Here is a 24,512-nt window from a genome sequence, read left to right as displayed (position 1 = left end):
TGACTCCTGAGCCCTTGCTCTTAACAGTTGTGACAGAACTCCCGGTTCTCATGTCATTTCCTCCCATATACCTCTGAGAGCTCGGATTCCATCAATCTCTGGACCAGAGTTTTTAATGGATTCCCATTGCCCATCAGGTGAAGTTTTGATTCCTAATATTGGAACTCAAAGCCTGTCACGTTAACAGGGGTCTGCACTGCCTAGTCCCAGAGAATGCCACTGCTATTATATCTGATGTAAGTGTACCCTCCTGTAGATATGCATGCAGCAGTCCTGCCAGCCAGGACCCAGACTTTCTAAATGAGGCGAAACCTCCATCCAGGGAAGGTTGCTGTGTCTTAGCACTGCACAGACTCAACAGGCTCTGGTAGGCATGGAAGACCTTTATAGGCTATTGCCAGCCTCCTGTTTTATGGGAAGGAGAAAGTCAGTCTCAGATGAAGAAGAATTTTTTTTGTAAGTTTGCACAATTTTTCAGTGGCAGAACCTTTGCTAGAACACAAGTGTCTTGACTTTTGTTGTCAGGGTCTCCCTATGGCCCCACTGTTTCTTGGATAGTCAGTAATGAAGAAGGCATTTCTATGTATGAACAAATGATCTCCACAGCTACAGTACTTCACCCTTTATCCGAAGAACCATCTAACTCTTTCTTCTTGATTATTATAGTTTATTAGGTTTGCTCTCTGAGGATAAAAGAAAGGATTCAATTTAGCACAGTATAGGAGGCCTATTGTCATTTGATGTATGGAAACTCTTGAACAGAAGATCATTAGGGTGAGGTCCATGGAGACAGCAGTTGGAGACCAGTCCTTAATTGCCAAGATTTTCAGAGAATGGGGCCATGCCTTATGCCAAGTACATGGCTTGGGGACCAGAGACCATGTTTGTTTCTATTTGGTTACTAACTGGCTTGCTCATAACTTTGATTTCACCAAAACTCTAGCCCTAGATGATGGCTACTTCATCCCCCTCGGCATCAAACTGGAAGCATTTCAGTCAGCCATGACTTGAGATGGGCATGGAAGCTTCAGATGTTAGAGGCTGTGGAGATAGGTGTTTACTTGGAAGAAGCTAGAGTGGATAAGCACTAGAAGACTCAAATGATACGGTACTAGCAGACCAGAATGATATGGAGTGGGATAAGTACTAGAAGACAGAATGATATCAGCAGAGATGTGCTTCCCAATTCCTTGGTGCTTGTGGACGTGTCTTGTTTGCACAGATCCCATTAGACCATTATCCATCTCCTTAGACAACTGTCTCACCATTGTTCAGATAGAGTCTACAGATCAGAGACACACAGCAGCTTATGGATCCCTGGTGTCCATCCCAGGCCTGGCGCTGTGACATGTTATTGCTGAATGAAGAAATTGATAAATAAAGAAAGTTTTATAGATATTTACTGTTATGAGGCAAAAGGGAAATTTACATACAGGCCTTTGATACCACAAATGAAGCTACATTATGTTGAACATCTGTTTATCATTGCCATTTTTGCCCTAATTTTCCCTCAGGTATTTTAGCTCATGCAAAAAAAANCAAAAAAAAAAAAAAAAAAAAAAGAAAAGAAAATAAGATCTTTCTGTTTCCACACATTCATATACTGTGTTTATTCAGTCTGAGATGACACAGCTGCCATGACTTCCTGTATGTGTTGATATATTTTATTCATCTTAATGATTAACATTTTAAAAAATATTACAGTAGAAAAAGACTGTCTGAAGAATTGAGTAGAGCACAAGTAATAAGTTCTTTATTGCACACATTATATTTAATCATCTTATTAATGGAAGTTTACTTATTTATTTGAAGAGATAATAATCACTGAATGATTCTACGTGTTTGAGGTCTGGGAACTTAAATTGGGTTCTGATGATTTTTTGTGGCCATTAGATCCTGAAAATATAAAAGCTGATTGTACATATTTTAAAAATAAATGAAATTCATATGTAACTGATTATTTTCAATATCAAATGCGAGTTTGGAGCTGAGATGATCCTTCAAGATGCATCATGCAATCTTGTTACACTAAGATGAGGAACATGGACTCCCAGAGTTTGGGAGTCAGGTAAAGTCAAAGCATGGATTTTGCTCTCACATAAACTTGAATTTGAACTGCAGCCTTGCTAGTGATTGAGGGTGTGACTTTAGGTGATTTACTCAACCACTCTGAGCCTCACTTTCCTTATCGATAAGATTTGGGTGATATTTACATACAAGTTGTGGTAAATATACAATTAAATGGCTATGTACCAAGCCTTGAGTATCTTGCCCAGCAATAGAAAAATCAAGCACCTGGTCAAGGATAATCCCTGCTATCATTGTCCAATTTTATTTAGCCTGTAACTGATGGAACCAGGATTTGGACCCAGGTCTGCCCAATACCAGGCAGTGAGTGATCTTTTCACTTTCAGAGCTAACAATCATGTGGTTCTCTATTTCTCTAGAAGAAGAGAATCAGGCTTAACATTGCAGTAGTTTTAAAATGCCCACTCGCCCCTAGATAATGTACGGTCATCGATAAGGGGCCCTATTTGCTGCATACTTTGACATTTGAATTTGGTATTAGAGCATGGAGCAACAATGGCCCTTTTGCAGTCTTTGCTGTGTGTTTTGCACCTGAGCAGAAGCGATTATTATCCCAAGCTCATGCTTTGCTCCAAGTGAAAAATCAGGGAAGAAGAAATATGATTCAATAGTTCTTATAATACTTCCTCTCCCTATTCTCTGTGATTTCCACAGACATGGCATAATTCCTGTGATTTGATTTGAAACTAGAGACCAGCTCAGTGCTGAGTGATGAGATCTGAACGGGGAATAAAATATGCTTGAATTAATTTGCATAATAGAATCCGATTGGTTACAAAGCTGTGTTTGTTGAAGTGGAGAGCAGAGCCCCGGAGCTTCCCCGCAAGGGGACACTGCACATGCAGAATGGAGTTTTGAGTTCTGGCGTGGGCCTCGATAATATTCTTAATGTAATGATAACCTGCCTTTAACTGTAAATTAGCTCCCTGAAAATGAAAAGAACAGGTCAGCCTGTCTGATCCTTCCAGCTCTGTGGGGAGGAGAAAGCTGAAAAACCAAAGCTGCTTGCTTTCTGCTAAGCACTTCTGTCTTTCTTTCTCTACCCGATAACAATTTCCAGCAGGAGTCCAAATATACTTAAACACCCGTATATGTCATTTTCTTTTACGGAGACAAAAGCAGGCACAGCAAGAGGGTTTTATGCTCAAGGCGCAATAGCTTATGACGGGCTATCTGCTCTCAAGATAGAGGGGCGAGCCTTCCACTTACAGCTGGTGGTTTTGCAAATCCATTTTCCTGTCATGTTATTACTCCTGTGACTTTCAACAACATTTATTTTTCCTTCTAAGCAATATGCTCCCACCATAAAGTCCTCCTATATGTTTTAATGAAACCCCAATGCTTAGACATCCTGGTACACTGCTAAAAAGTGCTTTAATGGAAGGATTGTTGGAGAATCGCCTTGGGGGTTTTTATTAAAACCAATTAGAACACTGATATATTTCCCTAATTATTACCAATGTCAAGGTCTTCTTAGGAGGGCAGCCTCCTATTAATTTTCATGTGTGATTCCTGCAAACTCTCTACCATTGAATACATCAATCAGATCTCTATATTTTAGAAGCATTTCTTTAAAGAAAAAAAAATGAATCTCCTTGAACACACTTTTTAAAAGTATGCATTTAGAAATTCTGAAAAAGCATTTAAAAATAAAAAGCAAGGATTAACTTTTGAGTAATGTGTTGTTTAAGGACCTAGTTGTACTGTGCTGTTGATGGACTGATGTAATTACTTCCTGTTCATCTTCACTTTTGTCACTGCTATAAAATGCTTTATCTTCCTCTTCTGGTTTGGTTTTACTATTTTAGACACCCCTAGTGCCACCAAAACTTAAATTATTATCATTGTAAGACTAGTATGTGTGTATCAGGATATGTGTCTGTGTTTGGTCTGCAGCCTTCTCTTCTTTGAAGGGCGATATGGGGCACAGGACTGTAGGCGATAAGGATGCAGATCTTGGAGCCAAATATCCAGGGTTCATGTCTCAGCTCTTCTACTTGCTGGTTCTGTAACCATGGGCAAATTACTCTTTGCTATACCTCAGACTGCTTACCTATAAAATGGGAAGGGCGATAATACTATTTTCTGGGGTTATTATGAAAATTTGATGACTCAACTCATGGAAAGCACTTAGAAGAGTGTTAGGGAGATAATAACCATGTACAAATACTAACTTTTATTACTATTTTAATCAGAGTCATATTATTAGTATATACGAAGTTTTAATGTTGGTGTATCTAGCTTACAGTATCCATACCACAGTTGCCATATCATTTCTTTATGGATTCAGACACGAACAAATGATGGGAGTTGGTATTGTTCACCGGTTACAAACACAGACTCCAGAGCCAGATGGCATGTGTTCACATCCCAGCTCTGCTCTCTCCCAGAAGCATAGCCTCACACAAGTCGCTTCATTTATCCAGGCCCAAGCTTCCTCATCCTTTATAACAAGAATATTCATAGTACCTATTCATAAGTTTGTTATAGAAATAAATGGATGAATTCCTATTTGTAAAGTTTTTAGAACAATAGCTAGAAAAAGCTTTTAGTAAGTGAATTTTCATTCTGAAAATTAATATATTTTCTATATTACGTCTTAAAATTCATCTTATACATGCCTGAGGCTAATAATTAAAATAACTTTACATATTACATTTAGTTATATAAGCACTTTGAAATAATGGGTTTAATGGATTACTTTTATTTATTTATTTTATTTTTTTAAAATTTTTTTTATTTATTTCTAGGAGACAGAGAGAGAGAGAGAGAGAGACAGCGTGAGCAGGGGAGGGTCAGAGAGAGAGGGAGACACAGACTCTGAAATAGGCTCTAGGCTCTGAGCTGGCAGTCAGCACAGAGCCCGATGCGGGGCTTGAACCCACGAACCGTGAGATCATGACCTAAGCGAAAGTCGACGCTTAACCGACTAAGCCATCCAGGCGCCCCATTTATTTTATTTAAAAATATTTATTTATTTTTGAGAGGGAGAGAGAGAGAGAGCACACATGTGGGAGAGAGGCAGAGAAAGAGGGAGAGGGAGACAGAGGGTCCCAAGCAGGCTCTGCGCTGACAGCAGAGAGATCCTAATGCAGGGCTAGAACCCAGGAAACAGGAGATCCTGACCTAGACTGAAGTTGGACACTCAACTGACTGAGCCACCCAGGTGCCCCTCGATGAGTTACTTTTATTTTCTTTTACTATTTTTTTTAACGTTTAGTTATTTTTGAGAGACAAAGAAAGACAGAGCACAAGTGAAAAACGGGCAGAGAGGGAGACACAGAATCCAAAACAGGCTTCCGGCTCTAAGCTGTCAGTACAGAGCCCGACGGGGGACTCAAACCCATGAACTGCAAGATCATGACCTGAGGTGAAGTCAACTGGGCCACCCACGTGCTCCTCAATGAGTTACTTTTAAAAACAAGTTGTTTTTGCTATTCTTTCCAAGAGAAGAAAATAAAAAACTTCATCTTTTCAATAGTGGGTTTGTTGTTTATTGGTTATGTGGAAACTCTTAAATTCATTAGTACCATGCTAGAATTTTTTATCAAGGGAAAAAGAGTTGTCATCTAGTTTTAACACTTCTGGTGTCAGAAATAATTGTGCTTTACAGCAAAATGGCAGCCAGAAGAAAGAGGTGCAGAAATATGAACTTTAATTAAACCCTTTCTTTCAAATATACTTCACAGTTTATATGCAAGAATAATTTATCACCATGTGAATGAACACTTAATACTTGGCATGGTGTAAAATGGGCTGGGATCTTCTCACACCATATGGTCTTTTCTGTTGCTTCTTCTTAAGATTCTATGATGGCAGTATTAAGTTTACACTTGAAGTATGTGGCTCAAACCATACGTTCAACTTTTATTGATGGCTTGTTGTCAAAGTGCAGGCACTAGACCTGTAATTATGTATAAGGTATAATCCCAACCATGAAGATGCATCCAGTTTAGTAAGGAGACAGTGTATGAATCAGAAGAAATCCCCAACAGTCTCTCACTGGAGCTCCAAACATGAATATGAAACTGAAAGCCATTTGTAGAAAACATCACCCAACAGCTTCATTTTAGAGAGAATCTACTAATGAGGGAATGATGACGTCCCATGACAAGCTACTGGCAGATTCTCAACCATATATCTGGCTTCCTGACTTAAACCCAGGGATCTTTCTGTTGCTTCACATTGACTCATTTTGTGATCTAACTGCTTCTGGATCCCTAACTGTGCTCTTTCCACAGAGTCAGTTTGGATTGCAAGAAACTGCATTTGATGTATTATTAATATGCCCGAGTCTGAGGATGAAGCTGTTAAATGATGACACTGCCTTTTCAATCTTTGTCTCTCTTCCACACAGCCTTTCACATACTCTGAAATGTCTGTCTACAACAAGTATTTGACTCTGTATTCCTTGAAAACAGACTAATAGAATACATCATACTGTATACTGGGGACAGTGATAGACACCTGAAAACCTAGATATATTTTCCCATATTACAAAGGAGGCAGAGAGCCTTGGGTTGTTAAAGTCAAAGACCATCAGAAGGAACGATGTTCTGCTCTAACAAATTAGAATTCCACCAATTTCTTTATTTTCTAGACTACTAAGACCAGATGGCTATGGTATCCCCATGTAACTCTTATTCCTCAATCCCTCTCTTAGAGAAAAGCACCTCACCATCCTTTTCTGGGCATCTCAATATGTAAAGCAAGAGCACCTCCTTCTACTGAATGAGACCTGAAGGCTTGGATTGCGGCACTCTAGGATGAAAGGAAGTGACCTGGTGTGTGCCCCACTCTGTATGCAGCCCCATATGTGTGCAGGAATTCTTCTCATCCTCATTGTCGAGATGAGACCACGTCCAGAGCCTCAGAGTGGCTGACTGAAATGCTCAAGGTCATCTCTATTATAAGATATAGAAGTGATATTCCAACCCAGGTCTATCTGATCTCCAAATCTAGGTACATTCCACTATGCCAAGATTCAGGATGCTTCCTTTCTGTTCTCTTCCCCGCACCCCCCCCCCACTACCACTACTTTCATACTGGATAGCTAAAAATTAAATTATTTTTTGACAATGCTCAACAAGCTCACCAGTTTCATTTAGACCCACTAGTGCTAAAATGAAGTATCATCCTCAGTATCAATGTGTTACCCTGAATCCCCAACAATCTTCTGTGATTCACCTCTTTCGGTGGTGAGTGTGGTAATGGGGATTGCCTGGTTCTGGGAGCTGGGGTTTCTGCTGGAGTTTTGGTGGCACACCAAGGGAAGGAGATAATTGTCCAGAAGAAAATGCAGGGCTCTAAGAAAGAAAACAAGCATGGGGAGTTCCAAAGGGGATAATTACATTTCCAGCTCCAGCAAGACTAAGTCTAGTGAAGAAGTCCAGGAACCCAAGGCACAAATTAAGGACCTGTGCAACTGTAGGTCAGAAACCCACAAGGGGTGTGGAAGGCTCATCTTTCTACTAACGAGTAGCTGAGCCATTGCTGAGTGACAGGAACAAGACCTTTGGAGTAGTCAGTGGGGGTGCTTTTGTATTTTGCATCTCTTGTTTGGAAAAAGCTTGTAAAGTATCTTTTTTAAGACTGCCAGGTTAAGGAAGGATCTTCAGCTTCTTGGGTAGACCTTTGATCAAATAAGAGCAAATCTTGTTCATTAAATTGACTCTATAGCATTGATTGATCCACCAATGAGAACTTGATTGATTATTTCATTGCCAAGTGTTTTAGTGACCATGAGTAGTTTTTGAGGATCTGCCCCAACCTCCTTTCTCTGGCAGGGTCCATCTTTGCCTTTCTCCTTCCTTATACGGAACAGTCAAGCCAATCAGCGTTGGGATATGCTGTGCTTATGCAGAGCCCCAGGCTTTGAGTCATGCTGTTCCTCCTGAATGACCAACCAATCCACTCCCTTCTTATCAAAGTAACTCACCTGGGGGTGGAGCACAGCCAGCCTGCACTCCAAGAGTCTCCCATAACTGCCCTCACTCTCTGCCATCTCCACCCTCAATCCCCATGGATGAGCTGTTCCTCTCCTGGACTCCCATAATCCATAATGTCCTAAGTTTCCTGATTATGAAAACATACCCTAGCACAACTCTGATTAATAATAATAATAATAATAATAACAGATAAATATGGAGTGCTTGCTGTGTACCAGACATTGTGCTCAGAGATTTGGAGGCATTAATCACGTAATCCCCGTGTCAGCCTTGTAGTGAGTACAGTTAGCATCCCCATTTCATAAATGAGCAAGCTGAGCTTAAAGAGCTGGGGTTTACCCCAAACCTGTAGCTAGTCCGTGGTAAAACTGACACCGGAACCCTGGCAGCTGAATTCTACGGCACATGTGTTCGTCCTCATGTAGACCTTGAGGGATTTCTTTGTGTGTTTCTCCCACCAGCCATGTGACAAGCTGCAAGAGAGAGCAGGGACTGTTTCTTACTCAGCCTGCCCCTTCACTAGCCAGAATGAAGTGCTCCTGTGACCCAGTGTTTATGGGATGGGATTGGAATGAATTGGGGATGGAGCCTGCAGCTAATCTGACCTTTCTCTCTGCCTGCAGAAGCCGAATGGGGAAGTGGGCAGCCCTGACGTGATGTGCTCAGCCAGCAGAGACATTCCATTCCGAGAGAGGTCTGCCTGACACGTCTGGGAGGCCACCATCAGCCAGGCCACCACAGGGCTGGTGAAGGGGTGACAGCCGCATTCTCCCGTGCCTACCACGTAACCAAAAATGAAGGAGCACTACTGTTTACAAGCTGCCCTGGTGTGCCTGGGTGTGTTGTGCCACAGCCAGGCCTTCACCACTGAGCGGCGGAGCCACCTGCGACCCTCATTCCATGGGCACCACGAGAAGGGCAAGGAGGGGCAGGTGCTGCAGCGCTCCAAGAGAGGCTGGGTCTGGAACCAGTTCTTTGTGATCGAGGAGTACACCGGGCCTGACCCCGTGCTCGTGGGCAGGGTAAGGTTGCCGCTCTGTGGCGTTTNTAAAAAAAAAAAAAAAAAAAAAAAAAAAAAATTCTAGGTGGGAAAACACTAATGGTGCTTCAGTAAAAAACATGAAATCAAGGTTGAAACACCCTTTCAGGGGCACCTGGGCAGCTCAGTCGGTTAAGGATGTGACTTAGGCTCAGGTCATAAACTCGTGGTTCACGAGTTTGAGCCCCTGTTGGGCTCTATGCTGACAACTCACAGCCTGGAGCCCGCTTCTGATTCTGTGTTCTCATCCTCTCTGTCCCTCCCCCGCTCGTGCTCTCTCTCTCTCACTCTCTCCCTTCTCTCTCAAATTTAAACATTAAATAAATAAATAAACAGCCTTTTAGACATTTTTATTTTTCAATTCATAGACATCCGTGTTAAGAATACTTAACGTTTTCCACTGAATGTTATACCATTGAACTCCATTTGTAATGGCTGTACAAGAGTCTACTGAATGAACCGTTATTTAGTGGCCCATTCTCCATTTCCCTGCCCACACCCTATCCCCAACTCAGGTGCCCTTCTCTACTCTTTATGAGAGCTTGCTTTTTTGTATTACACGCATTAATTTATTCATCAGTCTCCCCTACTGGACTGGCCCAGTGTCTTGTGTCCCGAGGTCCTGGTACTAAGCCCAGTTTTGGGGAAACCTATGTAAATATTTGATGAGACGAATGGATGTGTCTTAAGAATGGATGGGATTTTATCCACTTCAGCTTAGGGATTGCAAAACCCAGTTAGGATGAATTAAGGGTCCTAGGAGCATTCATACTCTGCATTCTCTTTGTAACCCCTCCATAAAAGTGCAAAAGTAAAAAGTCCAAACTACATTAAAAAATTTATTGACCCTTATCATTTATGATAAAACATGCAACCATCTTTCAGAGAGGATAGTGACATTCACTACAAAGAGATAAGTGTTCATCTACATAAGAATGAACACCTACTATACTCAGAGAAAGAGCTAAGCAAATGGTAAACTACCATAAAATAGTGCCTGACCTCAAACAGTTCAGAGGTTAGTAAAAAGGCACGCTTATCTAACCAATTAAATTAAAAAACAAAAAACTAAACATACAGTAAAGACTAGGATATTGAAGAAATTCAACAGAAGTGATTATACATTTACATGGTAATGTTTGGGAGGGATGAAGGAATATTTTATAAAGAACATGGTAATAACTTATAACCTGAGAGATGAGTAGCAGTTATCCAGTGAAGGGGGAAAAGGGCAAGAATAGATCTGGAGGGTGCTAATTTCTGAGCCTTGTATATTCCAAGGAGTTATTTCAGCTGTGCTTTAACATGAGAGCAGTAATCCATATTTATGTAATTCATAGTAGCATCTCAGTAATGTTCAAGGCTGGGAAAGTGCCTTTTCAAAGTGATGTATCAAACGAGTTTCATTCATATATACCCCAAAATGGAGATTATACTCAAAATAGAAGTAGTCTTGGAAAATGGGAACTCAGGGAAATGACTGGCATGTGAATTCCCTGCATGAGGAGATGGGCTCTGCGCCCAGAGAGGAAGACGAGACTTCAGTCATGTCAGGGGCTGTGCAACTTGAACAGCACGGAGAGCTGCGCACATGAGTTTTTGTGAGAATATAGAACCTTCTCCTGAGGGCTTTCTCAGTGGAGAACAGTGTATGTGTTAGCTTGGAGGAATGTCGGAGAGACAGGACCTGGAGAGCCATTTCCTTATCGGGGTGGAGCAGGCACTTGACAAACTCACTAAAAGGGAGCATAGGACAAAACATGGAGAAAAGGAAGCAGTGAATAGGCTTTGAAATCTTGGCACCTGAGATTGAGTGTGAGATGTCCAACTGGAGGGGAGAAGAAGAAAAAAAGTGGCTATATTCTATGGATCTTCCTTTTGAGATAATGTGGAGATATATCTATATATCTTTATCTATATCATCTATCTATCTATCTATCTATCTATCTATCTATCTATCTATCTATCTATCTAGAGAGGGAATGACTAGATGGGATAAATAGAGGGAATAGACTAGATGACCTTTGATTTGACAACATTCAAGGTTGAGCGCTTTACAATGCTCTGAAAAAGTAGAATTTGGCAAGCGACAGACTTTCAGATTTCTTGCAGGAAGCACAGTCTATGTCACGCTGTGCCCTGCAGAGGGGGAAGCCATCAGTCTTTGGCATTAGGAATTGGCTGTTTATGCCTCAGCAACTGGTCCCCTGATAGATGGAATGGTTTCCCAAACTGCTTTTTTGTGTCGAACCTAATAAATAGTGTTGTCAGTTGTATAGGTCATCTTTGTTGGAGAGAGAAAAAGAAGGAATTTATATCCAACTTTCAAATCCAAAAACAAAGTAGAGAAAAATAATGAGTGCTATATGTTTACATTTTTGCAGTTATTTGGTTGATCATCAACTAAAATCTGTTTAAGTCTCAAGAAACTTGCCAAGCTCACATGCAATACATGAAAGCCCAGAGAAACTTCCCTTGTAAACACTCACATTAAAATAAGCATTTATTTCCTTGTTTTTCATTCACAAGACTGAGTGCCTAACTTTTGCCAGGTCTCAGGCAGAGAAAACGAGCAAATACAAACTGTCTGGGGGGTCGGGGAGAAAGCCAGCAGAATGGCGGCAGGGATCCTGCCCTCACTATGGAAATTGTGTAAAGATCGGAGCAATTCTGTTCATCCTTTAGATGCCACTAAATAGCTTCATATTATACTTACACACTGCCTTATTCATCAGAAATGTATTAACCATCAGTTCATGACAACACATCGCTTATTATGAATAACAAGTTCTGAAGGAAAGCATGTTTTTTTTTAAAAATTTTTCTGAGAAGCACTGAACTAAAATCAAAATGGTCTTACGATTTGTACCTCCAGGTATCCCCCTGAGCTGAAATATTTGGTGTTTCACTGAGGTGCTGCAAATCAATTAGATATTTTTTGGGGAAATTTAAACAATACAACATCTTTTTTAAAAGTACTGTGTGATATCTTGCTTTGTGATTCTGAACAAGCTCCTTAGTTCTTAGTTTCCTAACAATAATAATTAAAATGGTATTAATAATAACATTTAAATGATATTACTAATAATATCAGTGTGAAAATATCATTGCTAATGAATAATATTATCAATGCCATTTGAATAAAGCTTTTTGGTTTACACTGGGTTTTCTTACATAGTAGTTGGGACCAAGTGCTTTTTAGCTGCTTGGCTAGCCTTGAAGCCTATGAGAATGGTCAAAGCAATGCTTATCTCTTCCCAGAAAGTGCATAATGAGGGGCAGAGGTACTTAAATTAAGATGAAAGCTTCAGACATTGAGATGACATCAAGGGAAGGTAAGGATTTCACTGCTACAGGAAAATCAGATGTGGTCTTTGAGTGAGTTCCATGTTATGAAACACAGAGCAGAGTCCAGGCACAGGATGGGTAGTCAGGAGAACAGGACCATGTCCTGGCCCCAACCAGTGTGGATTTAGGCAAGTGCCGTCATTTCTCTGGGCTCTTTCAAAGGAGGGGGGAAACCTAAAGATACGTAAGGCTCTCTCAATAGACTAAGACGCTTCATATTTATCAACCCATCCCACCCACCGCATGCCTATGATCAGCATGAGAGCTTCTTCCAGGCAGGCCACATTCCCAGACCCTCATACCTCATGCGCCTCACAGTAGGTCTTCTGGAAAGGTCTGGTCAATGAACTGCTTGTAGTAACAAAAGCCTGGAAACAACCTCAGTGTCCTTTGAAAGAGTAAAGCAAAAATGAGATGATAGCATCCAAGCAGTGGGTGAGGTTGATCGATATGTAGCAGTCAGGAAGTTCACCTGAAGTTACTGTTAGAGGAAAACAGGTGGAGAGTGATGTGGCACTATGACACGTCATGGCATAAATATAAACGATGGCATTTAGGAATCTATACAGATATTCTTGCTTATGCATAAACTGTATCTTAGAGGATTCACAGGAAACTGGTAACAACTGTTGTGTCTGCGCAGAGAAACTGAATGAGTGGGAATCAGAACTGAGAAGACTTGCCTATGGCATAGATGTTTGTTTTTTTAAATTTTTACGCCATCTATGTGTTTCTATCAAAATAACCATTAATATATGTGTATATGTATATATATTTTGCTTTTGTGCATATTTGTGTAAATATGCCCATATACTTTGTATGTGTGCATATTTGTGAGGGAGAGCATGAATCTTAGAATTTAAAAAATTGAGGGTTCAAGTCTGAATGCTGGCTTCACCTCTCCCAGCTGTGTGACCTTGGCCAAGGAAATTCTCTTCCCTAAGATTCCATTTCTTCATTTGTTAAATGGGGGGAGAGCATCTCCCTGTCATGCTGAATGTGGGTGTCCGTGTGGGTGTGGGCGGACAGTGTACTGTGGCAAACAGCATGTGAGTGAGACTCTATTTCCCCATGGCATCCCTCAGGGAATTACAAATCTCGGTTTCTCTTTTCCCAGCTTCATTCCGATATTGACTCTGGTGATGGGAACATTAAATACATTCTCTCAGGTGAAGGAGCTGGAACAATTTTTGTGATTGATGACAAATCAGGGAACATTCATGCCACCAAGACACTGGACCGGGAAGAGAGAGCCCAGTACACGCTCATGGCACAAGCGGTGGACAGGGACACCAATCGGCCGCTGGAGCCACCGTCAGAGTTCATTGTCAAGGTCCAGGACATTAATGACAACCCTCCCGAGTTCCTGCATGAGACCTATCATGCCAACGTGCCTGAGAGGTCCAACGTGGGTGCGTACATGAGGGGACACCTGCGTCATCTACAGGCCTCGTGTCCCTGTGGGGTGGGAGGCTACTGCCCATTCTCCCAAATCAGGAAGCAGAATTTATACTGCATCTTCTATGACATAGGACAAAACAAGTGTTATTTGTATAGGTGAAGTTTCAAATATTTAAGATGGACCTGAGATTTTAATATCTCATCTTATAAAACACAAGGAAGTATGGCAGAGTGGCAAGCACGTGACTGACTCCAGGTAATCCTGGTTCTGGCATTCATTAGCTATGTGACTTGGATCCAGTTCTGTCCATTTTCGCCTTAATGTTCCTTTCTGTAAAATGGAAGAATAGTTTCTAGTCTTGCAGGATTAGGGGAAATGTAGTTCAGTCACTAGTGTACACTGATGTCTAATAAGTAACAGTAATGGTAATATTTGTTGCATGTAGCATCATACTAATTAATTGACTTACATGACATTATTGCATTTCTTTTTTGTGATAATTCATCTTCGCAGTGAGGTGGGTCCTATTTGACATATTTTGCAAATGGGAAACCCAAGCTAGAAACAGGATAACTAATTTATAGGAAGTCATCTGAGCTATTAAGTGGCTCCAGAATACACACAGAATCATGACACTATGCCACCATCTGTTAGAATGATTTAGAAGGAAATGTGACTTTTCATCATGGCTAAAGACATTCTGCATATTTCAAATATCAAGAATATTTCTCTGAAGGATTTCTTCAACAAGCCACCTTTTCCTGGTAACAACTTTTGCCTGGCTTTATAGAATGCATTCATTTGTGGTCTTTTGAGAAACATGCCTCATATTAGGAAGGGCTTGTCTTTCAGACAGTGATCAGGACTGTTCTGATCAGAGAATGAGTCTGATTATATGAACCAGAGATTTTAGAGCCCAAATGAACTTAAGAATCATCAGGGGCAAACTTCCCATTTTACAGATGAGAAAACCAAGTACCAAGAATGGGAACCAACCAACCAACCTTAGATCCAGAAGGGACTCTAGGACCCTATGCTCCTTCCACTTTGCATGTAGAACCTGGGATGTGGATTTTTTTTAAAGCCTATTTTTTCCCCCCTCCTCCAGATAAAGTAGGTTTTTTTTCATACTTTATGAAGGCAGGCCTGAGTCACTTGCCTCTCTTCCCTGGCTGTGAGGGGTCCCTTAGTTTCTTGGTAATTGCCTTGGGATGTTAATGAGAAAAAGCCGACATGAACTAAATCGTTAAATAGGGGTCTGTACCCTCAGCAACTGAGCCAGAAGGTAAAGCGTGCCTCAAAAAGAACGCTTCAGAGAATCTACGTTGTTCCTACCTCTGGGAGTTCCTTGATGCTGGGGGCTAACACCCAGGCTTTCCGTCATGGCTTCCGAGAGGAGTATCTGGTGTCACAGTATTGGGTTGCCGTTATGGTGGTGCCCCTGACCGGCCAGGTGGACTGTCACATCGTTCTCATTCTGTCATGTGTAAAGTGAGGATAATGGAAACTGTGATGAGGGTTAAGTAAAATACAAAGAGTCATAATGGACTAAGTGCAGTTCTAGAAACAAATGAAGCATAAAAATGTCATACTTCTCCTAGCTCAGCCACAGTGTTACGGGCTAGGCCTCTTCTCCCTCATACATGCCCACTGCCTAGAATAGTGCCTGGTCCTATGGGAAGAGCTGGAGAAAAGTTGTTTGCACGAATTAATGAATTACAGAAAAGTAATTAGAAAAAAAAGCAAGATTCCTTTTATACCGTATAAAAACCACTGACAATTGTAAATTATGGGGTTGTCAGAAGCTGTGTCAGTGGGCCCCCTTGCCATCCACCCAGGACCTTCCCTTCTGCTGGAAACATCAAGGGAAGACCCTGGGTTTGGCTGGTTGCTGGATCGGGGTTAGACTAATGACTCTGGCAATAATCTGCTTTGCAAAGTAGATTGTAAAAGTTCCTACCTCTCACACCCAGTTTCTCAAAATACAATTGTTGTCAAAATGAGGGGCAGAGGGATGCTGGCAGAATACACGGGCGAGCCCCGAACAGTGCCTGGCATGGAGAGGCACTAACTGCCATTTCCCTTCCCTTGGCATCTCCCCCCATTCTGTAGTACAGCACTTTGTGCCCTCAAATCCTTGTGACCATCAAGGAACAGAGGTTTTTTCTGGGAGAAACAGAATCCTGTCTTCCTTCATTTCCCTGGTTTCCTTTCCTTCGGACCCACAGATGCCTTAAGGGTGGTGTCTATTAAATCACTACCAGACCTGTTAGAGGTGGGAAGATGCAGTTCTCATGTCATCAGGGAACAACATTCCGTACAATATTTATAGCCATAAATTAATTAAAATGTAGTATTAGAAGCTACTTTATTACATGCAAAGCAACAATAAAATGATGTATTTATTGTGCTGCTACAGATGGAAGAGTACACTCTGTCCTTTTGCGAAAAGCAATTCATCATTAATTATCTTTTATTTTACTCTTTGGAAAGATTATTATTTAATTATTTGATATACTGAACACTTCAGTTGCGCGGGTCTTAGAATGTTTTTGCATTAATGTTCATATTGTTATTTTAACTACTAAGCAGAGCACAATGCACTATGAACATAGAAAGTTTATTTTTAAGCTATGGGGTTTTTTTAAAGGAAGGAAAGAGGGAAAGAAGAAGAGGAAGAGAGGAAGGAAGATTATTTTACATCTGAACCCCTGAAAACTGAGAGCACGTTAAATAATCACAATGCTTTTCTCAGTTTTTAAATTTAAGATGGAACTTCATAAACTAGAATATAATCCAAAAAGCTGAAGGGGTGTTGCTAATGGATTTATTTCACTTTTAAGGGACGTCGGTAATCCAGGTGACAGCTTCAGATGCAGATGATCCCACCTATGGAAACAGCGCGAAGTTAGTATACAGCATCCTAGAAGGACAACCCTACTTTTCAGTAGAAGCACAGACAGGTACCGTGTGGTGTTTTTGGGATCTGTGGCACCTGTGAATAAGGAGTCCAGGCTTCCTCACTAAACCCCTTTGAGTCTTAGTTTTCTCAAACACAGGCAAGGCCACCTGACAGGATTGTTGAGACGATTAGATACTGTGCAGGCCCGTGCCTGTACATGGATAGCATCTGATGAACCTTATTTATGATTGTTTCTGTCTCTGTGTCACCATGTCACAATAATAAATGCAATCTTAAAATACAACTTTTATCTTAAAATTATATCTTACATTCTTGTTGTTGTTGATAATGTTTATTTATTTTCAAGAGAAAGAGAGACAGAGCATGAGCAGGGTAGGGGCAGAGAGAGCGGGAGACACAGAATCCGAGGCAGGCTTCAGGCTCTGAGCTGTCAGCACACAACCTGATGCAGGGCTTGAACCCACAGACCACAAGATCCTGACCTGTGCTGAAGTTGGATACTCAACTGACTGACCTATCCAGGTGCCCCTTAAAATCATGACTTAAAGTTCAACTTAAGTTTAAGAATTTATCTTGATGGCACGCCTGGGTGACTCAGTCGGTTAAGTGTCTGACTTCAGCTCAGGTCATGATCTCAGGGCTCCTGAGTTCGAGCTCCATGTCGGGCTCTGTGCTGACAGCTCAGAGCCTGGAGCTGCTTCAGATTCTGTGACTCCCTCTCTCTCTGCCCCTCCCCTGCTCACACTCTGTCTCTCTCTGTCTCTCAAAAAACAAATAAACATTTTTTTAAAAATAATGCTCAGGTGTGTTTGGGACGTGGCACATTCCCTCTACTGTGCTTATAGATTCCCCATGGGTGTTACTCAGAAAGAAGACTGAAGAGTTCTTACAGAAAACAAACAGCAAACCTAAAGAGTGAAAACATGTAATCATCCAAACCAAAATGGTCTGCTTCACTTATACCAAACTTTATTCTAAGGTCCTTTCATTAGAACAAACACTGAATTACTGTGAAACTTCTAGTCTACAATATCATCCCTGAAACTGCTGCCTTTTCCCACAATTTGCCCCATATGTTTGAAAGATATTTGCAAATAATCCACATTTGTAATTATAGTTAAAAACTATATGAAATATAAATATATATTAATATGTATACAGAGAGACTGTCAATCAGAAAAGCTTCCCACTTACTGGATATAACTTCCACTGACCTACAAATTATTTATTTGTGGCCACTTTGCTCCAGAACACAGTTCGTGGGGCTGTGTGGCTACGATTTCATTGAAGGCATTTGCCTTTCTGGATTAACCAAAGAAAAATTGGGGATTTCATCTAGATTTTTGAGATGTTAAAAACTGGTGGAGGAATTCCAGTTGCAACCTTCATTTTTCTCAAGGATTCGTGATTAGGAACCACCACTTTGAACATATCAAAGTATTTAACAGATAAGGAGAACAAGACTCAGTGAGTTCAAGGGTGTTGCTGGGAAACACAGACCTCAGGACTAGGAGAGAGGGACAAGGGAGCTCTCTGCATATTCCCAATATAAATGTTACCATATCTACAGAGAGGAAAAGCTTGCACACGTTTTCCAGAGAGATTTAAGTGAGCATGGTTTTCATACAAATCATGTGCTAATATCCAGGGATCATGTAGAAATCAATCACTGATTTACCACTGTGGTCGGTGATGGGTGATAGCACAACGATGTTTGTATAAGTGTTGTGTATGTTTTTAATTCACCTGGCTTACTCCTTTAAAATTTAATAATTACATTTTAATGTATTGCATGCAATGTATGCCACCTACTTGTAACCTAATATGGACCATAGAAATGTTTCTAAGAGTTGCATGCTGGGTTAGAGTTTCAAAAGATTCTGCTGGCAATTCAAAAGTGGGGGTTTAGTCATGGCTATCCATGCAGTGGGCCCTCAAATATTTCAGGCTTTAGGATCTTGAAGTGTTATGCCTGAGTATAATGAGGTTATTACTTGCATTTACAATGCAACATATAAAGCATATAAACTTTTAATGCTATACGAATTATGACAATTTGCTGAGAAAGACAATAAATGGCGCTCCAGGTATGGCTACTTCTCATTATAATTATCATGTCAAAGTGACTCTCTGCGAGGGCAGGAGCTTTTGTATTCCTCTCTGATTCCCTTGTGCCTAGAACTTTTTATGTTTTAATGTTGTTACCAACAAATAAGTGTGATGTTTTCCACTGCGTATCCAGGTATCATCAGAACAGCCCTCCCCAACATGGACAGGGAAGCCAAGGAGGAGTACCACGTGGTGATCCAGGCCAAGGACATGGGTGGACACATGGGTGGACTCTCAGGGACAACCAAAGTGACGATCACACTGACCGATGTCAATGACAACCCACCAAAGTTTCCACAGAGTAAGTAGGTGGGCTTGGCTTTCACGTTTTAATGGGGCCACAGCTAGCCCTTCTCTGACCCGTTTCTGCTTTGCTCAGCTTTCACAAAGAAATCACAAAGAAATCTAGAAGAATGAAGTCTCTTTATCATTCATGCAAAAAATGAAAATGAAAACAATACAACAGCAACATAAAAAACTGAAGGTGGTGTAAAGCTAGTAGGAGGGAAAGGAGATGAAAAAAGTTCCACAACCCTGGGAACAGAAAACTATTTTGCTAGGTATTTCACTAGATACTGGCTCTGCGATCTAGTAATTAATTAATCTCTCTCTATGTCAGTGTTCTAATTTCTAATCTGGATGTAATAGTACTAAATAAGTTACCTATTGCTTTAAAATAGACTGCCCCAAACCTTTGTGATTTAAAACATGGTAATTATTTATTATTTGCATGAATCTGTAATTTGGGCAAAACTTGGAGGAGATCCCTTTTCTTTGTTTTGGTAGTGTCAAGTGAGGATGACTTGACCGAGGTCAGAGGATCTGCTTCCAAGAATGCTCACTCATAAGGCTGATGAGCTCGTGGTGGTTGTTGGTTTCCATCCATGTGGGTTTGCCAATGAATGGCTTGGACAGGTTCTGAAAGTGAGAGCCCCAAGGATACCAAGCAGAAACTGTATTGTCTGTTGTGACTTAACTTCAAAAATCACATGCCATCGGGGCGCATGGGTGGCTCAGTTGGTTGGGCATCTGACTTCGGCTAAGGTCATGATCTCATAGCTCGTGGGTTCGAGGCCTGCATCAGGCTCTGTGCTAATAGCTAGCTCAGAGCCTGGAGCTTGCTTCAGATTCTGTGTCTCCCTCTCTCTCTGACCCTCCCCTGCTCATGCTGTCTCTATCTCTCTCTCAAAAATAAATAAAACATTTAAAAAAAAAAATCACATGCCATCATCTCCATAAGACTGCCCAAATTTAAGCAGAATTCTTGTAAGCCCCATTTTTCAATGGAAAGACTGTTAAAGTCATGTTGAAGGACTTTCATGTAGGATGAGAGATATGGCTTGGGCAATTTTTGGAGAATATAGTCTTCCATGGGTCTTAATGGAATGTTGTTGGAATAAAATAGGCTAGTATAAAATCATAATATCTGGCATAAGGTGTCAACAAATGTTAGCCATTATTATTATCTGGGGAACAGTGATCCTCCTACAAAATTGGTAAGCTTGCTGAAGGAAACAAAAGAATAAATGATTTTGAAAGATTATTACTCCTCATGATACAACAACTTCCATAATTTAATGAATAGTAATTACTACTGAATATCTCAAGAGCCTATATTTTAGATAAAACTAGGTTTCATAAAAGGTGCAGTAAGTGCGCATAGAATGTAGCAAAGCCACCCCCCCAAATAATAATCCAGTTAAAAAGATGGCCAGAAGATGGGGTGCCTGGATGGTCCATTCAGTTAAGCTTCTGACTTGATTTCAGCTCAGGTAAGCTTCTGACTTGATTTCAGCTCAGGTCATGATCTCATGGTTTGTGAGATCTAGTTGGGTTCTGTGCTGATACCACCGTGGAGCCTGCTTGGGATTCTCTCTCCCTCTGTCTCTGCCCCTCCCCAACTCTCTCTCTTTTTCAAAACAAATACATAAACTTAAAAAAAATGGACAGAAGACAGGAACAGATATTTCTCCAAAGAGGACCTACAGATGGTCAATAGGCACATGAAAATACACTCAAGATCATTCATCATCAGGGAAATCCAAATTAAAACTATAATGACATATCACTTATTATGTGCCATAATAGTTATAAAGTCAAAAAACACAAGAAAAAATAAGTGCTGGTGAGGATGTGGAGGAAAAGGAACCCTCATGCACTGTTGATAGGAATGCAAACTGTTGTAGTTACTCTGAAAAACAGTATGGAGTTTCCTTAAAAAGTTAAAAATAGATGTACCCTACAATCCAGTAATCACACTACTGGGTATTTACCCCAAAAATATAAAACTATAAATCACTAATTCAAAGGGATAAATCCACCCCTATGTTTATAGGAGTATTAATTATAATAGATAAATTATGGAAGCATCCCAAGTGTCCATGGATTGATGAATGGATAAAGGAAATGGTGTGTGTGATTGTGTGTGTGTGTGTGTGTGTGTGTGTGTGTGTGTATTCCATCTATTAAAAAAAGAATGAAAAAGGGCCACCTTGGTGGCTCAGTCAGTTAAGCGTTCAACTTCGGCTCAGGTCATGATCTCACAGCCGCATGTCAGGCTCTGTACTGATAGCTCAGAGCCTGGAACTTGCTTAGGATTCTGTGACTCTCTCTCTCTTTGCCCCACCCCTGCTCATGTTATGTCTGTCTCTGTCTCTCAAAAAAGAAATAAACATTAAAACAAATTAAAGAAAAGAATGAAATAGTACCATTTGCAATGACATGGATGGACCTAGAGAATATAATGCTAAGCAAAATAAGTCAGTCAGAGAAAGACAAAGCAGAAAAGAGAAAGAGAGAGAGAGAGAGAAACCAAGAAACAGACAATTATAGAGAACAAACTCATGGTTATCAGAGGGGAGGTAGATGGCAGATGGAGATTAAGGTGATGGAGATTAAGGAGTGCACTTGTGATGAGCAATGGGTGATATAGGGAATTGTTGAATCACTATATTATACACTTGAAACTAACACTGTAAACTATACTGGAATTAAAATTTAAAAATATATATGAATAAAAAAGAATGTAGCAAAGCCAGAACTTGAACATACATCTGTTTATATAGACATATAGATATAGACAAAGGTATGGTGTGATTGTAAAGATGCTGGTGCTGCTATTCCATGGTGTGTGTGTGAAGGGATGTTTCCCCATGAAAATGTCATCTTCACTAGATTAGGAGAGTAGCTGGTAGAGCCTGGGAGTTTATTGTCAGAGAGATGGCAATTTTTGCAAATGAGGGAACAAGAAAGGCAAACAAATATGGCCCCAGGAAGGCAGTTCAGTCATTCAGAGGAATCCAAAGACCACAATCTATGCAAGGAACACACTGAGACAGGATTACAAGGCAATAACCAGTTCTCTTGGCATACCAAAAGAGGTGAAGAAAGACTGCTTTGCCTGGTCAGGCACAAAGTTCAGCATCTCCAATCAGCTTAAGGCTCATATAGCATTCTAAGAAACTACATGCTCCATGATCCACACTGCAAAATTGTTTGGTATGCTAGAAGGAAAAGGCCAAACAGGAGTATTAGCAGGCAGCCATTAAGGCCTTTGCTCACATGCAGTCACATAGTAAAGTTATATTGCTAAAGTGCAGATACTAGTTTCATTGCCATGAACTCCAATGAGATTTGGAGAAAACCAACTCAGAGCAGGTTTCTTTAAGCCTTCCTATAAATTGGCAATTATTTACAGAGCTTATCTACAGAGACTCCACCACCCAGTTGACCTTGACTGTGCATATTCTGGCGTGATTAAGTTGAATATGGGTCCAACCTGAAAGCATTCAAAGCCACATACTATAGATAAATATAGACAGAGTACTGGAACTGATGAAATCCATGGAAAAGGGAACCTAAAACTTAAAGAGTTTAAGTAACTTGCCCCAAACCACTCAGCTTTCAAGTGGTAGAGACAAGGTTCCCAACCCCTGTTTCTCTATATTGTTTCACATGGAATATTTTTTACATTGGAAGTACAGATAAGATCATTTCAAATCTGGCTTCCCTACTGAAAAGCTTCCAGGGGCTTTCACCAAGTTTAAACAAAACCATTCCATCTCCTGCAATGGCCTTTTTACATAGATGCGCCCCAGCCTACCTGTGTACCCTCACCTCTTATAGAAGGCTCCAGTCACACCTGTCCTCTGGCTTCTGTATGTCATCAACATGTGCCCACTTCAGGGACTTTGCCATTTGTTCTTTGCTTTGTTTGTAATTTTTATCCCCATGAATCACAGAGATTCATGTGACCGACTGCTCAGTCCCTTCAGGTGCCTTCTTCTGAAGGATGTCTTCTCTGGCCAACCAATTCCAAATCATTTTCAATTCTCCCCCTTTCTTCTTCTCACACAGCACAAGTAACACAAGTATACACATTCACACACACATATCACATATTCATATACATATTCATACTCACACGTGCATATTTGTACCACACAACCACATACACACACTCAGACACATATTCACACATACACAGTCCACCTCACACACCATAATGCACTCATACACACACTCACATCCTCGCTGTGCTATTACCCTCTACCACTTATCCTTCTTTATTTTTCTTCTTTCTAGCAATGACATCAGAGTATGCATACATTGCTGTTTTTTTCCTCTTCAGTGCACCTCACTAAGGGAAGAAACATTTCTTTTACTAAATTTCTTAAACTAAATTTCATTTACTACTGAGTCCCCAGGGCCTAGAGCAGCACCTGGCACAAAGTAGGTTCCCAGAAAATATAAACTAAATATATAAGGACAGACCATACTGTCCAAATGTATTTCCAGATAAGGCAGTGCTTTATCAAACGGTGAAGGAGGTGAAGTAAAAGGAGAGTACATATAGAGTTAGAAGGCTCATGACCTTGATGAGGATAAAATTTGCATTTAATTTTTTTTTTTTAAATATGGAGCTGTGGAATGTTTTTAAACAGAGAAGGAGGTTTTCCTGGGTGCCTGGCAGTGCCTTGGAATTAATTCATAGACCATCTTGAAGACATGAAAAGAAGTCTTTGCTCTTTGAATGTATAAAGAATATACATGGTCCTCCATCACTTCCTAATGGGAAATGGAACTGAGCATTGTTTTCCTTTCTTACTTGTGGCAGGTGACCCCACCACATCACCCTAGACCCCGATATTGTTTTATCAGCCTTTGTAGAACACATTTCTTTGACAAGCAGGCAATGTGGGATCTTCTTTCCCAGCCATTCACTTCTTTCATGTTTTCAATCAATAGAAAGTTCAATTTCAAACCCTTTGAGAAATTTATTGGGATTCAATGAAATCTAAAGTCTTACAGCTGCCAAATAAAAGGGAAAATAAAATAGACACCTTCTTCTTCTAGGTGTATACCAGATGTCTGTGTCAGAAGCAGCTGTCCCCGGGGAGGAAGTAGGAAGAGTAAAGGCAAAAGACCCAGACATTGGGGAAAATGGCTTAGTCACCTACAATATCGTGGATGGAGATGGCATGGAATTGTTTGAAATCACGACGGACTATGAGACACAGGAAGGCGTGGTCAAACTGAAAAAGGTGAGTTCGGGTGAGGAATCAGGTGGGTCCGCAGTGCGGCCAGCTCTGCCAAGGCAACACTGCAAGGGATGGAGAGGGGAAGGTTAAGAGAGGAGAATGTGGGCAATGAGGG

The 24,512-nt window shown here is 40.8% G+C and overlaps 1 protein-coding gene across 4 annotated transcripts in view; it reads left to right on the top strand.

Annotated features, from left to right (window-relative positions):
• CDH11 (cadherin 11) overlaps window positions 1-24,512 on the top strand; it is a 95,817-nt gene that overhangs the window by 31,364 nt on the left and 39,941 nt on the right. For 2 of the 4 annotated variants that reach the window (XM_077755510.1, XM_077755513.1), the window contains exons 2-6: window positions 8,660-9,058; window positions 13,541-13,835; window positions 16,669-16,788; window positions 18,991-19,158; window positions 24,213-24,400. In XM_077755510.1, coding sequence (XP_077611636.1) covers window positions 8,831-9,058; window positions 13,541-13,835; window positions 16,669-16,788; window positions 18,991-19,158; window positions 24,213-24,400 — 999 coding nt within the window. In that variant the 5' untranslated portion in view covers window positions 8,660-8,830. The other 2 variants (XM_077755511.1, XM_077755514.1) reach the window with 2 other exon arrangements.

Source organism: Crocuta crocuta, unplaced genomic scaffold, assembly GCF_008692635.1.
Source record: "Crocuta crocuta isolate KB4526 unplaced genomic scaffold, BGI_CrCroc_1.0 scaffold152, whole genome shotgun sequence".
NCBI lineage: Eukaryota > Metazoa > Chordata > Mammalia > Carnivora > Hyaenidae > Crocuta > Crocuta crocuta.
This window is presented reverse-complemented; position numbering and strand designations above follow the sequence as displayed.